Source organism: Mobula hypostoma, chromosome 5, assembly GCF_963921235.1.
Source record: "Mobula hypostoma chromosome 5, sMobHyp1.1, whole genome shotgun sequence".
NCBI classification, from domain to species: Eukaryota; Metazoa; Chordata; class Chondrichthyes; order Myliobatiformes; family Myliobatidae; genus Mobula; species Mobula hypostoma.
In genome coordinates, this window is record NC_086101.1 from 198,533,211 (window position 1) to 198,548,573 (window position 15,363).

At 45.3% G+C, this 15,363-nt stretch overlaps 1 protein-coding gene across 5 annotated transcripts in view; it reads right to left on the bottom strand.

The window, feature by feature from the left end:
• The window catches only part of LOC134347280 (WD repeat-containing protein 70), a 211,642-nt gene that overhangs the window by 82,042 nt on the left and 114,237 nt on the right, over positions 1–15,363 (bottom strand). For all 5 annotated transcript variants that reach the window (XM_063049678.1, XM_063049679.1, XM_063049681.1 and 2 more), the window contains exons 10-11: positions 14,401–14,575; positions 173–272 (exon numbers count right to left, since the gene is read on the bottom strand). In XM_063049678.1, the coding sequence (XP_062905748.1) occupies positions 173–272; positions 14,401–14,575 (275 nt within the window). The remainder of the gene's footprint in view (positions 1–172; positions 273–14,400; positions 14,576–15,363) is intronic.

Below are 15,363 nucleotides of genomic sequence, written 5' to 3' on the forward strand. Positions count from 1 at the left end.
AATGACTCCAGAGTTCTTCCACCACTTCCCGCGCAAGCATACATTTTAAGGCGGGGGTTCCCAACTTCCCAATTTTAAGGTAGGGGTCCATGGCACAAAAGAGGTTGGGAAGCCCTAGTTTATGGCATGCAACAACATCTGCATTAAAGAAAGGTCAAGTGAAACCTCTTACCACCACGTGATGCCAAAGTAGTCCCATCATACGAAAAGCTAAGGCAAGATGTGTCACTGCCAGGAACATGCGCCTGTCGGTTGTGAAACTTTGTATGAACCTATATAATAAACAATGATTAGTGGTAAATATTCAGAGCACCACCAAGCCAATACATCATAATAAACCAAAACACTATCAAGTGCTCAGCTACAACGTGTCACCAGTTCCAAGCATGGTTGTATATAATTTTAAGACATTGTACCCAGTACGGGTCATATGATTTAGGTGTAAAACATGCCAAAAAGTCACTCTGCCTTGCAAATATCATTGGTACAGGAGAAAGCAATTTGTCACCTTGTCAAAAGCAGTTATAAACCAATCAGCCCTCATATGGTCTGAGAACTAGAGCAGACCTTTTCAACCACTCTCGTAGTGTACAAGTTAGAAAAAATGGTATTACAATTTGGAGTAGTCATAGTCATACTTTATTGATCCCAGGGGAAATCGGTTTTCGTTACAGTTACACCATAAATAATAAATAGTAATAAAACCATAAATAGTTAAATAGTAATATGTAAATTATGCCAGTAAATTATGAAATAAGTCCAGGACCAGCCTATTGGCTCAGGGTGTCTGACCCTCCAAGGGAGGAGTCGTAAAGTTTGATGGCCACAGGCAGGAATGACTTCCTATGACGCTCTGTGCTGCATCTCGGTGGAATGAGTCTCTGGCTGAATGTACTCCTGTGCCCACCCAGTACATTATGTAGTGGATGGGAGACATTGTCCAAGATGGCATGCAACTTAGACAGCATCCCCTTTTCAGACACCACCATGAGAGAGTCCAGTTCCATCCCCACAACATCACTGGCCTTACGAATGAGTTTGTTGATTCTATTGGTGTCTACTACCCTCAGCCTGCTGCCCCAGCACACAATAGCAAACATGATAGCACTGGCCACCACAGACTCGTAGAACATCCTCAGCATCGTCCAGCAGATGGTAAAGAACCTCAATCTCCTCAGGAAATAGAGACGGTTCTGACCCTCAGAGCCAAGCAGGATCTCCAGGTATCAGAAGTTCAATCCCAGTGTCCTCTGTAAGGAGTATTTGTACATCCTCTTCATAGAATGTGCGTGTTTTCTCTGGGTGCTCTGGTTTCCTCCCACAGTCCTAAGGTGTGCTGGGTAAGTTAATTGGTCATTGTAAATCGTCCCACGATCAGTTTAGAGTTAAATTGGGGTTGCTGGGCAGCGCGGCTCGAAGGGGTGGAAAGGCCTATTCTTGGATAGGTGGATGGGTGGATAATGGTAGATCAATATTTTAGTCTGGTTAATATTTCTGATTATCTACTAAAAATCTATAGCCTCAAACTTTAAAGCCCCAGTTGGCTGTCTAGTTAACAGCTCTGAAATATAGCATTTGAAGCCTTTCTTACCCCAATATTTCTATCTGATTCAACTATTTCAGCTTGGCCAAGTGGTTAAGGCGTTTGTCTAGTGATTTGAAGTCGCTAGTTCGAGCCTTGGCTGAGGTAGCGTGTGTATCCTTGAGCAAGGCACTTTACCACACATTGCTCTGCGACGATACCGGTGCCAAGCTGTATGGGTCCTAATGCCCTTCCCTTGGACAACATCAGTGGCGTGGAGAGGGGAGACTTGCAGCATGGGCAACTGCTGGTCTTCCATACAATGCCCAGGCCTGCGCCCTGGAAACCTTCCAAGGCGCAAATCCATGATCTGATGAGACTAACGGATGCCTATATAATTTCAACATAGTCATTTAACGAAATCTGTTCATTTCCACTTATCCATCCATTCCTGTCCAGAGAAGCTCCACACTTCTTTTATACAGTAGTTCTAACTCAAAGTTGGCAGGCAGTGTGAATTACAAGAAGGATGAAGGGAGGCTTCAGGCAAATAAAGAGAGGCTAAGAGAAAAAGTGGGACCTGGCATGTTCATGACAATCTGGGAATACTGTGTTCATTGTTTCCACTGTTATGATTTATACTTCCATACCAGAAAAAAAACTGATCATGGTCTGATCAGGGACAGTCAGCATGGCTTTGTGAAGGGCAGACTGCGTCTGACAAGCCTGTTAGGGTTCTTTGAGGAGGTGACCAGGCATATAGATGAAGGTAGTGCAGTGGATGTGATCTATATGGTTTCAGTCGAAGCAAGCAGCTGAGAAGGAGTGAAGAAATCGGGTAGAAAAAGTCGTTTTTTTAAAAAACACTGCTCGGGGAGAAGGGTCAGCACTGCGCAGGCACGTGACGTAGCGCGCCAGGTTTAAAAAGAGAAATTTTCAACGGTTCTTGTTTCAGTCGAAGCAAGCAGCTGAGAAGGAGTGAAGAAATCAGGTAGAAAAAGTCGTTTTTTTTTAAACACTGCTCGGGGAGAAGGGTCTGCACTGCGCAGGCGCGTGACATAGCACGCCGAGGTTTAAAAAACAGACCACCATATACAGCGGCCATCGTCAGAGTGGGACGGCTTTGGCTCAAACAGGCTTCGATGAGAACAGGCAGAGGCTAGGGTAGGTTCCGGTAAGTTTTTTGTTCAGATTGTTTAGTGCAGTGAGAATGCCAGGCAGGATGTTGGAATGCTCCTCTTGCAGGATATGGGAAGTCAGGGAGCCCTCCGGTGTCCCTGACAACGACACCTGCAAGAAGTGCATCCAGCTGCAGCTCGTGACAAACTGCATTAGGGAACTGGAGCAGGAGCTGGATGACCTGCGGATCATTTGGGAGAATAAGGAGATTATAGATCGTAGCTACAGGGAGGTAGTTACGCCAAAGGAGCAGAGGACAGGAAATTGGGTCACTGTCAGGCGAGGGAAGAGGAAAGGGCAGGCAGAGCAGGGTTCCCCTGTGGCCATTCCCCTCAACAACAAGTATACTGCATTGGATACTGTTGGGGGGGGATGACTTACCTGGGACTAGCTGCAGTAGCCGGATCTCTGGCACTGAGTCTGGCTCTGCAGTGCAGAAGGGAGGGGGGGAAGAGGAGAGCGGTAGTGATAGGGGACTCGATAGTTAGAGGTGCAGATAGAAGGTTCTGTGGTCGTGACAGAGAATCCAGGATGGTTTGTTGCCTTCCAGGTGCCAGGGTCAAGGATGTCTCTGATCCATTGCATGACATTCTGAAGTGGGAGGGTGACCAGCCAGATGTCGTGGTGCACATCGGTACCAATGACATAGCAAGGAAGAGTGAAGAGGTCCTGGACAGTGAGTATAGAGAGCTTGGTAGGAAGTTGAAAAGCAGGACCTCAAGAGTGGTAATCTCAGGATTGCTACCTGTGCTAGGTGCCAGTGAGGGTAGGAGTAGGATGCTCTGGAGGAGGAACAAGTGGCTGAGGAACTGGTGTTGGGGGCAGGGTTTCAGATTTCAAGATCATTGGGACCTCTTCTGGGGCAGGTGGGACCTGTACAAGAGAGACGGGTTACACTTGAACCACAGAGGGACCAATATCCTTTCAGGGAGGTTTGTTAGTGCTATTGGGGAGGCTTTAAACTAGATTTGCAGGGGGATTGGAACCAGAGTGCCAGAGCTGACAGTGTGGCTGGGGTGAAAATAAATGATGTTGAAAGTTTAAGCAAATCCGCTGATGGAAAGGTTGTGAGTGGTGGTAAAACTCTTCTAAGGTGTATATATTTCAATGCTAGGAGTATTGCGGGGAAGGCGGATGAGTTGAAGGCGTGGATTGACACGTGGAATTATGATGTTGTAGCAATTACTGAAACTTGGCTACAGGAGGGGCAGGACTGGCAGCTTAATATTCCAGGGTTCCGATGTTTCAGATGTGATCAAGGCAGAGGAATGAAAGGTGGGGGAGTAGCATTGCCTGTTAGGGAAAATATTACAGCAATGCTCAGGCAGGACAGATTAGAGGGCTTGTCTACTGAGTCCTTATGGGTGGAGCTGAGAAACAGAAAAGGTATGGCCACATTAGTGGGATTGTATTACAGGCCACCCAATAGTCAACGAGACTTGGAAGAGCAAATCTGCAGAGAGATAGCAGGCAACTGCAGGAAACGTAAAGTTGTGGTGGTAGGGGATTTTAATTTTCCATACATTGATTGGGACTCCCATACTGTTAGGGGTCTAGATGGTTTAGAGTTTGTAAAATGTGTTCAGGAAAGTTTTCTAAATCAGTATATAGAGGGACCAACTAGAGGGGATGCAATATTGGATCTCCTGTTAGGAAATGAATTAGGGCAAGTGACGGAAGTCTGTGTAGGGGAGCACTTTGGTTCCAGTGATCATAACACCATTAGTTTCAATTTGATCATGGATAAGGATAGATCTGGTCCTAGGGTTGAGGTTCTGAACTGGAAGAAGGCCAAATTTGAAGAAATGAGAAAGGATCTAAAAAGCGTGGATTGGGACAGGTTGTTCTCTGGCAAAGATGTGATTGGTAGGTGGGAAGCCTTCAAAGGGGAAATTTTGAGAGTGCAGAGTTTGTATGTTCCTGTCAGGATTAAAAGCAAATTGAATAGGAATAAGGAACCTTGGTTCTCAAGGGATATTGCAACTCTGATAAAGAAGAAGAGGGAGTTGTATGAAATGTATAGAAAACAGGGGGTAAATCAGGTGCTTGAGGAGTATAAGAAGTGCAAGAAAATACTTAAGAAAGAAATCAGGAGGGCAAAAAGAAGACATGAGGTTGCTTTGGCAGTCAAAGTGAAGGATAATCCAAAGAGCTTTTACAAGTATATTCAGAGCAAAAGGATTGTAAGAAATAAAATTGGTCCTCTTGAAGATCAGAGTGGTCGGCTTTGTGCGGAACCAAAGGAAATGGGGGAGATCTTAAATAGTTTTTTGCGTCTGTATTTACTAAGGAAGCTGGCATGAAATCTATGGAATTGAGGGAATCAAGTAGTGAGACCATGGAAACTGTACAGATTGAAAAGGAGGAGGTGCTTGCTGTCTTGAGGAAAATTAAAGTGGATAAATCCCCGGGACCTGACAGAGTGTTCCCTCGGACCTTGAAGGAGACTAGTGTTGAAATTGCGGGGGCCCTGGCAGAAATATTTAAAATGTGGCCCTGGCAGAAATATTTAAAATGTCGCTATCTATGGGTGAAGTGCCGGAGGATTGGAGAGTGGCTCATGTTGTTCCGTTGTTTAAAAAAGGATCAAAAAGTAATCCGGGAAATTATAGGCTGGTGAGTTTAACGTCAGTAGTAGGTAAGTTATTGGAGGGAGTACTGAGAGACAGAATCTACAAGCATTTGGATAGACAGGGGCTTATTAGGGAGAGTCAACATGGCTTTGTGCATGGTAGGTCACGTTTGACCAATCTGTTGGAGTTTTTCGAGGAGGTTACCAGGAAAGTGGATGAAGGGAAGGCAGTGGATATTGTCTACATGGACTTCAGTAAGGCCTTTGACAAGGTCCGGCATGGGAGGTTAGTTAGGAAAATTCAGTCGCTAGGTATACATGGAGAGGTGGTAAATTGGATTAGACATTGGCTCGATGGAAGAAGCCAGAGAGTGATGGTAGAGAATTGCTTCTCTGAGTGGAGGCCTGTGACTAGTGGTGTGCCACAGGGATCAGTGCTGGGTCCATTGTTATTTGTCATCTATATCAATGATCTGGATGATAATGTGGTAAATTGGATCAGCAAGTTTGCTGATGATACAAAGATTGGAGGTGTATTAGACAGTGAGGAAGGTTTTCAGAGCCTGCAGAGGGACTTGGACCAGCTGGAAAAATGGGTTGAAAAATGGCAGATGGTGTTTAATACTGACAAGTGTGAGGTATTGCACGTTGGAAGGACAAACCAAGGTAGAACATACAGAGTTAATGGTAAGGCACTGAGGAGTGCAGTGGAACAGAGGGATCTGGGAATACAGATACAAAATTCCCTAAAAGTGTCGTCAGAGGTAGATAGGGTCGTAAAGAGAGCTTTTGGTACATTGGCCTTTAATAATCAAAGTATTGAGTATAAGAGCTGGAATGTTATGATGAGGTTGTATAAGGCATTGGTGAGGCCGAATCTGGAGTATTGTGTTCAGTTTTGGTCACCAAATTACAGGAAGGATATAAATAAGGTTGAAAGAGTGCAGAGAAGATTTACAAGGATGTTGCCGGGACTTGAGAAACTCAGTTACAGAGAAAGGTTGAATAGGTTAGGACTTTATTCCCTGGAGCGTAGAAGAATGAGGGGAGATTTGATAGAGTTATATAAAATTATGATGGGTATAGATAGAATGAATGCAAGCAGGCTTTTTCCACTGAGGCAAGGGGAGAAAAAAAACCAGAGGACATGGGTTAAGGGTGAGGGGGGAAAAGTTTAAAGGGAACATTGGGGGGGGGGCTTCTTCACACACAGAGTGGTGGGAGTATGGAATGAGCTGCCAGACGAGGTGGTAAATGCGGGTTCTTTTTTAACATTTAAGAATAAATTGGACAGATACATGGATGGGAGGTGTATGGAGGGATATGGTCCGTGTGCAGGTCAGTGGGACTAGGCAGAAAATGGTTCGGCACAGCCAAGAAGGGCCAAAGGACCTGTTTCTGTGCTGTAGTTTCTATGGTTCTATGGTTCTATAGTAAAGCATTTGACAAGGTTCCACACGGTAGGCTTATTCAGAAAGTCAGAAGGCATGGGATCCAGGGAAGTTTGGCCAGGTGGATTCAGAATTGGCTTGCCTGCAGAAGGCAGAGGGTGGTGGTGGAGGGAGTACATTCGGATTGAAGGGTTGTGACTAGTGGTGTCCCACAAGGATCGGTTCTGGGACCTCTACTGTTCGTGATTTTTATTAACGACCTGGATTTGGAGGTAGAAGGTTGGGTTGGCAAGTCCGCAGACGACACAAAGGTTGGTGGTGTTGTAGATAGTGCAGAGGATTGTCAAAGATTGCATAGAGACTTTGATAGGTTGCAGATGTGGGCTGAGAAGTGGCAGATGGAGTTCAACCCGGAGAAGTGTGAGGTGGTACACTTTGGAAGGACAAACTCCAAGGCAGAGTACAAAGTAAATGGCAGGATACTTGGTAGTGTGGAGGAGCAGAGGGATCTGGAGGTAAACATCCACAGATCCCTGAAAGTTGCCTCACAGGTAGATAGGGTAGTTAAGAAAGCTTATGGGGTATTAGCTTTCATAAGTCAAGGGATAGAGTTTAAGAGTCGCGAGGTAATGATGCAGCTCTATAAAACTCTGGTTAGGCCACACTTGGATTACTGTGTCCAGTTCTGGTTGCCTCACTATAGGAAGGATGAGGAAGCATTGGAAAGGGTACAGAGGAGATTTACCAGGATGCTGCCTGGTTTAGAGAGTATGGATTATGATCAGAGATTACGGGAGCTAGGGCTTTACTCTTTGGAGAGAAGGAGGATGAGAGGAGACATGATAGAGGTATACAAGATATTAAGACGAACTGATAGAGTGGATAGCCAGCGCCTCTTCCCCAGGGCACCACTGCTCAATACAAGGGGACATGGCTTTAAGGTAAGGGGTGGGAAGTTCAAGAGGGATATTAGAGGAAGGTTTTTTACTCAGAGAGTGGTTGGTGCGTGGAATACACTGCCTGAGTCAGTGGTGGAGGCAGGTACACTAGTGAAATTTAAGAGACTACTAGACAGGTATATGGAGGAATTTAAGGTGGGGGTTATATGGGAGGCAGGGTTTGAGGGTCGGCACAACAATGTGGGCCGTGCTGTAGTATTCTATGTTCTAGAGGTACGTTCCAAAGAGACAGGGATAGGATGGTAGGGTACAGGAAAAGTGCTGTACAAAGGCTGTTGTAAATCTCACCAAGAAGAAGAACTACAAAAATCTAGGCAATGATAGAGATATAGAAGATTATAAGGCTACCAGGAAGGAGTTTAAGAATTAAATTAGGAAAGCCAAAAGGGGCCATGAGAAGGCCTTGGCGGACAGGATTAAGGAAAACCCCAAGGCATTCGACAAGTATGTGAAGAGCAAGAGGATTAGATGTGAGAGAATAGGACCAATCAAGTGTGACAGTGAAAAAATGTGTATGAGATAGCAGAGGTACTTAATGAATACTCTGCTTCAGTATTCACTATGGAAAAGGCCCTTGGCAATTGTAGGGATGTCTTACAGCGGACTGAAAAGCTTGAGCATGTAGATATTAAGGAAGAGGATGCGCTGGAGCTTTTGGAAAGCATCAAGTTGGATAAATTACCAGGACCAGACAAGATGTACACCATGCGAGGGAGGAGATTGCTGAGCCTCTGGCGATGACCTTTGCATCATCAATGGGGACGGCAGAGGTTCCGGAGGATTCGAGGGTTGCGGATATTGTTCCCTTATTCAAGAAAGGGAGTAGAGATAGCCCAGGAAGTTATAGACCAATGAGTGTTACTTTAGTGGTTGGTAAGTTGATGGAGAAGATCCTGAGGGGCAGGATTTATGAACATTTAGAGAGGCATAATATGATTAGGAAATAGACAGCAAGGCGTTGTCAAAGGCAGGTCGTGCCTTACAAGCCTGATTGAATTTTGTGAGGATGTGACTAAAAATACTGATGAAGGTAGAGCAGTAGATGTAGTGTATATGGATTTCAGCAAGGCAATTCATAAAGCACTCCATGGAAGGCTTATTGAGAAAGTAAGGATGCATGGGATCCAAGGGGACATTGCTTTATGGATCCAGAACTGGCTTGCCCACAGAAGGCAAAGAGTGGTTGTAGATGGGTCATGTTCTGCATGGAGGTCGGTGACCAGTGGTTTTCCTCAGGGATCTGTTCTGGGACCCGAACTCTTTGTGATTTTTATAAATGACAAGGATGAGGAAGTGGAGGAATGGGTTAGTAAATTTGCTGATGACACAAAGGTTGGGGGAGTTGTGGATAGGACACTCAAAGCTGCTGCGCAGGTTGACTCTGTTGTGAAGAAGGCATACGGTGTATTGGCCTTCATTAATCGTGGAATTGAATTTAGGAGCGAGAGGTAATGTTGCAGTTATATAGGACCTTGGTCAGACCCCACTTGAAGTACCATGCTCAGTTCTGTTTCTATGTATCCTTGTATCATCAAGGGGGACGGGAGAGAGGATCTGGAGGATTGGAGGGTTGCAGATGTTGTTCCCTTATTCAAGAAATGGAGTAGAGATCGCCCAGGAAATTACAGCCTCATGAGTATTAATTCAGTGCTTGTTAAGTTGATGAAAAAGATCCTGAGAGGCAGGATTTATGAACATTTGGAGAGGCATAATATGATTAGGATTAGTCAGCATGGCTTTGTCAAAGGCAGGTCATGCCTTACAAGCCTGATTGAATTTTTTGAGGATGTGACTAAACACATTTGTGAAGGTACAGCAGTAGATAACACAAAGGTTGAGGGTTTTGTGGATAGTGTGGAGGGCTGTCAAGAGGTTACAGCAGGACATTGATAGGATGCAAAACTGGGCTGAGAAGTGGCAGATAGAGTTCAACCCAGATAAGTGTTGACTCTTAGCAGTGCGGAGGATCAGAGGGAACTTGGGGTCTGAGTCCATAGGACACGCAAAGCTGCTGCGCAGGTTGACTCTGTGGTTAATAGAGCATAAGGTGCACTGGCCTTCATCAATCGTAGGATTGAGTTTAGGAGCCGAGAGGTAACGTTGTCGCTATATGGGACCCTGGTCAGACCCCACTGGAGTACTGTGCTCAGTTCTGGTCGCCTCACTATGGGAAGGATGTGGAAGCCATAGAAAGCGTGCAGAGGAGATTTACAAGGATGTTGCCTGGATTGGGGAGCATGCTTTTTGAGAATAGATTCAGCGAACTCGGCCTTTTTTCCTCGGAGCGGCAGAGGATGAGAGGTGACCTGATAGAGGTGTATAAGATGAGGAGAGGTATTGATCGTGTGGATAGTCAGAAGCTTCTTCTAGGGCTAAAATGGCTAAAATGAGAGGGCACAGTTCTAAGGTGCTTGGAAGTAGGTACAGAGGAGATGTCCGGGGAAAGTTTTTTTTGCACAGAGATCGGTAAGTGGTGAGTGGTGAGGGCTGCCAGCGACAGTGGTGGAGGCAGATACGATGGGGTCTTTTAAGAAACTCCTGGATTGGTACATGGAATTTTGAAAAATAGAGGTAACCCAAGGTAATTTCTGAAGTACATGTTTGGCACAGCATTGTGGGCCGAAGGGCCTGTACTGTGCTGTAGGTTTTCTATGTTTCTAAATGGTTGCATAGCAGAAGATCCATCATCTGCAGATTTAGAAAACTAATACTGAAAGCTGGGAGCAGATTTGGTAGCTGCTTTTCAACAGGGAGCAGAACAATGAGCCCAATGGCCTTGTTCTATACTTTAAATTTCCTATGAGATATCGAATATAGAACAGCACAGCAAAAAACAGACCCTTCAGCCCATCATGTCTGTTCTAGCCATGATGCTAATCCAACCAATTCCACATGTGCCTGCATATGTTCTATACCCCACCATGCTCCATGGAGACAAGATGGCGGCGCGATGCAGCGCGCAGCGGCCACTCCAGTGACAAATATCTGTCAAGTAGGGTGCCGTGCACAATTCTGATTTGATGGAGGCAGATGTGAGAGCATGGAGGAACATCTGGTGAAACTTCTGAAATGCCTGTTTCGCTGCCGCTGCTACTGTGTGATCCGAAATCTCCAGAGGGGAAGGCCCCGAGTCCTTGGATTTGCTTGTTGCTCGGCGGCTGGGGCGGGGTCAAAGCACTCGGCAGAGATGGTGCTCGGTGTCGGAGGACTGGTCGGAGGCTCGAAGTTTTCGGATAGACTCAGAGTCAGCTGTGGTCGGGTGCTTCCAGGATGCTGCATTGGCAATTTTGCGGCGCTGGAGGCTCATGGCAGGGAGAGTTTCTCCCTTCTACCGTCTGCGTGAGATGTTGGGGCTATCGGGACTTTAAGGCTTTTTTTTTGTTACCCTGCCCATGGTCTGCTCTTTATCAAATTATGGTATTGCTTTGCACTATTGTAACTATAATGGGGGAGCAATATCCTTGCAGGTAGGTTTGCCAGCATGGTTCAGGAGGGTTTAAACTAATTTGCGAGGGGGATGGGACCCAGAGCGATACAGCAGTGAAAGAAGTGCATGGAGTAAAGCCAGATCTAACATACAGAGAGGCTTTGAGGAAAGAGAAGCAGAATAAATGGTGTAAAGACAGTAAGGTAGAAGGGCTGAAATGTGTGTACCTCAATGCAAGAAGCATCAGGAACAAAGGTGATGAACTGAGAGCTTGGATACATACATGGAATTATGATGTAGTGGCCATTACAGAGACTTGGCTGGCACCAGGGCAGGAATGGATTCTCAATATTCCTGGATTTCAGTGCTTTAAAAGGGATAGAGAGGGCGGAAAAAGGGGAGGAGGGGTGGCATTACTGGTCAGGGATACTATTACAGCTACAGAAAGGGTGGGTAATGTAGCAGGATCCTCTTTTGAGTCAATATGGGTGGAAGTCAGGAACAGGAAGGGAGCAGTTACTCTACTGGGGGTATTCTACAGGCCCCCTGGTAGCAGCAGAGATACAGAGGAGCAGATTGGGAGGCAGATTTTGGAAAGGTGCAAAAACAATAGGGTTGTTATCATGGGTGACTTTAAGTTCCCTAATATTGATTGGCACCTGATTAGTTCCAAGGGTTTAGATGGGGCAGAGTTTGTTAAGTGTGTCCAGGAGGGATTCCTGTCACAGTATGTGGACAGGCCGACCAGGGGGAATGCCATACTAGATCTAGTACTAGGTAATGAACCGGGTCAGATCACAGATCTCTCAGTGGGTGAGCATCTGCGGGACAGTGACCACCGCTCCCTGGCCTTTAGCATTATCATGGAAAAGGATAGAATCAAAGAGGACAGGAACATTTTTAATTGGGGAAAGGCAAATTATGAGGCTATAAGGCTAGAACTTGCAGGTGTGAATTGGGATGATGTTTTTGCAGGGAAATGTACTATGGACATGTGGTCGATGTTTAGAGAGATAAATTTGTCCTGGTGAGGAAGATAAAGAATGGTAGGGTGAATGAACCATGGGTGACAAGTGAGGTAGAAAATCTAGTCAAGTGGAAGAAGGCAGCATACATGAGGTTTAGGAAGCAAGGATCAGATGGGTCTATTCAGGAATATAGGGAAGCAAGAAAGGAGCTTAAGAAGGGGCTGAGAAGAGCAAGAAGGGGGCATGAGAAGGCCTTGACAAGTAGGGTAAAGGAAAACCCCAAGGCATTCTTCAATTATGTGAAGAAAAAAAGGACGACAGGAGTGAAGGTAGGACTGATTAGCGATAAAGGTGGGAAGATGTGCCTGGAGGCTGTGGAAGTGAGTGAGGTCCTCAATGAATACTTCTCTTCAGTATTCACCAATGAGAGGGAACTTGACGATGGTGAGGACAATATGAGTGAGGTTGATGTTCTGGAGCATGTTGATATTAAGGGAGAGGAGGTGTTGGAGTTGTTAAAATACATTAGGACAGATAAGTCCCCGGGGCCTGACGGAATATTCCCCAGGCTGCTCCACGAGGCGAGAGAAGAGATTGCTGAGCCTCTGGCTAGGATCTTTATGTCCTTGTTGTCCGTGGGAATTGTACCGGAGGATTGGAGGGAGGCGAATGTTGTTCCCTTGTTCAAAAAACGTAGTAGGGATAGTCCGGGTAATTATAGACCAGTGAGCCTTATGTCTGTGGTGGGAAAGCTGTTGGAAAAGATTCTTAGAGATAGGATCTATAGGCATTTAGAGAATCATGGTCTGATCAGGGACAGTCAGCATGGCTTTGTGAAGGGCAGATCGTGTCTAACAAGCCTGATAGAGTTCTTTGAGGAGGTGACCAGGCATATAGATGAGGGTAGTGCAGTGGATGTGATCTATATGGATTTTAGTAAGGCATTTGACAAGGTTCCACACGGTAGGCTTATTCAGAAAGTTAGAAGGCATGGGATCCAGGGAAGTTTGGCCAGGTGGATTCAGAATTGGCTTGCCTGCAGAAGGCAGAGGGTGGTGGTGGAGGGAGTACATTCAGATTGGAGGGTTGTGACTAGTGGTGTCCTACAAGGATCTGTTCTGGGACCTCTACTTTTCGTGATTTTTATTAACGACCTGGATGTGGGGGTAGAAGGGTGGGTTGGCAAGTTTGCAGATGACACAAAGGTTGGTGGTGTTGTAGATAGTGTCGAGGATTGTCAAAGATTGCAGAGAGACATTGATAGGATGCAGAAGTGGGCTGAGAAGTGGCAGATGGAGTTCAACCCAGAGAAGTGTGAGGTGGTACACTTTGGAAGGACAAACTCCAAGGCAGAGTACAAAGTAAATGGCAGGATACTTGGTAGTGTGGAGGAGCAGAGGGATCTCGGGGTACATGTCCACAGTTCCCTGAAAGTTGCCTCACAGATGGATAGGGTAGTTAAGAAAGCTTATGGGGTGTTAGCTTTCATAAGTCGAGGGATAGAGTTTAAGAGTCACGATGTGATGATGCAGCTCTATAAAACTCTGGTTAGGCCACACTTGGAGTACTGTGTCCAGTTCTGGTCACCTCACTATAGGAAGGATGTGGAAGCATTGGAAAGGGTACAGAGGAGATTTACCAGGATGCTGCCTGGTTTAGAAAGTATGCATTATGATCAGAGATTAAGGGAGCTAGGGCTTTACTCTTTGGAGAGGAGGAGGATGAGAGGAGACATGATAGAGGTGTACAAGATAATAAGAGGAATAGACAGAGTGGATAGCCAGCGCCTCTTCCCCAGGGCACCACTGCTCAATACTAGAGGACATGGCTTTAAGGTAAGGGGTGGGAAGTTCAAGGGGGATATTAGAGGAAGGTTTTTTACTCAGGGAGTGGTTGGTGCATGGAATGCACTGCCTGAGTCAGTGGTGGAGGCAGATACACTAGTGAAGTTTAAGAGACTACTAGACAGGTATATGGAGGAATCTAAGGTGGGGGCTTATTTGGGAGGCAGGGTTTGAGGGTCAGCACAATATTGTGGGCCAAAGGGCCGGTACTGTGCTGTACTATTCTATAATTCTATATGTTATAATTATGTGGTTTTTGTCAGTTTTAGTCTTGGTCTGTACCTGTATTTCTGTGATATCATACTGGAGGAACATTGTATCATTTCTTAATGCATGCATTTCTGAATGACAATAAACGAGGACCGAGTGGCCTCATAATCTAAACATTTCCTGCCTGCTCATGGGTCTATCTAAATGAATCATAAATGCTGCTGTTGTTTTTTTTTGCTTCCTCCACCTCCCTAGAAGCATGCTTCAGGCACCTGCCACTTTGTAAAATAAATGCCATGTAAATCTCATTCATTTAAAATTCACTCACATTCATGTTGCGATCCCAGATCTGAATGGAGCCATCCTGACATGCAGCAGCAATCAATTTGCCGTCTCTGCTATATGCACAGGTGGTGGGAATACTTCGCTTTCCTTGTGCAGTTCGTGGTTTAAAAACATTCTTGTGTTTCTTCTCATTGTTCATGTCCCAAGTCCTCACAGTCCTGATACAAATGGGTAACAATTAGTACAGCTCCTGAGCACACCAGCCACTGACTATAACAGAACTATTGCAAAAGAGACAAAAGTGATGCTTTACACAGAGGTTAAGGAAGTTTAGTTTAGCAGCCAGAAAAACAGGGAAAAAAATCTGAGGGGAATACTTAATTGCTTACCATTTAATGTGGGGCAAGAAAACGATAAAGTGAAGGTACTGAGATAATGCTAGGGATGATATCTCAGACTGAACTGAAACATGGTTTGAAACAGAGCTTCACCCTTAACCTATAACCTCTCGTTCTAATCTCACTGAACCTCAGTGGCAAAGCCTGCTTGCATTTACCCTACCTATATCCTTCATAATTTTATATTCCTTTATCAAATCTCCCTTACTACCCTACATTCTACTGAATAAAGAATTATCCTGTTCAACCCGTCCCTACAATGCAAGTCCTCAAGTTCTGGCAACATACTGATATATTTTCTCTGTATTCTTTCAATTTTATTGATATCTTTCCTTGGCAGGTGACCAGAATTGCACACAATACTCCAATTTAGACCTCACCAAAGTCTTATCCAATTCCAACATAACATCACAGCTCCTGTACTCAATACATTGAATTACGAAGGCCAATGTGCCAAAAGATTTCTTTACGACCCTATCTACTGATAACGCCACTTTCAACGAAATACAGATCTGTATTCCTAGATCGCTCTGTTCTATGGCACGCCTCAGTGCACTACCATCCAATGCGTAAGCCTTACTCTGGTTAGTCCCCCCAAAGTGCAACAC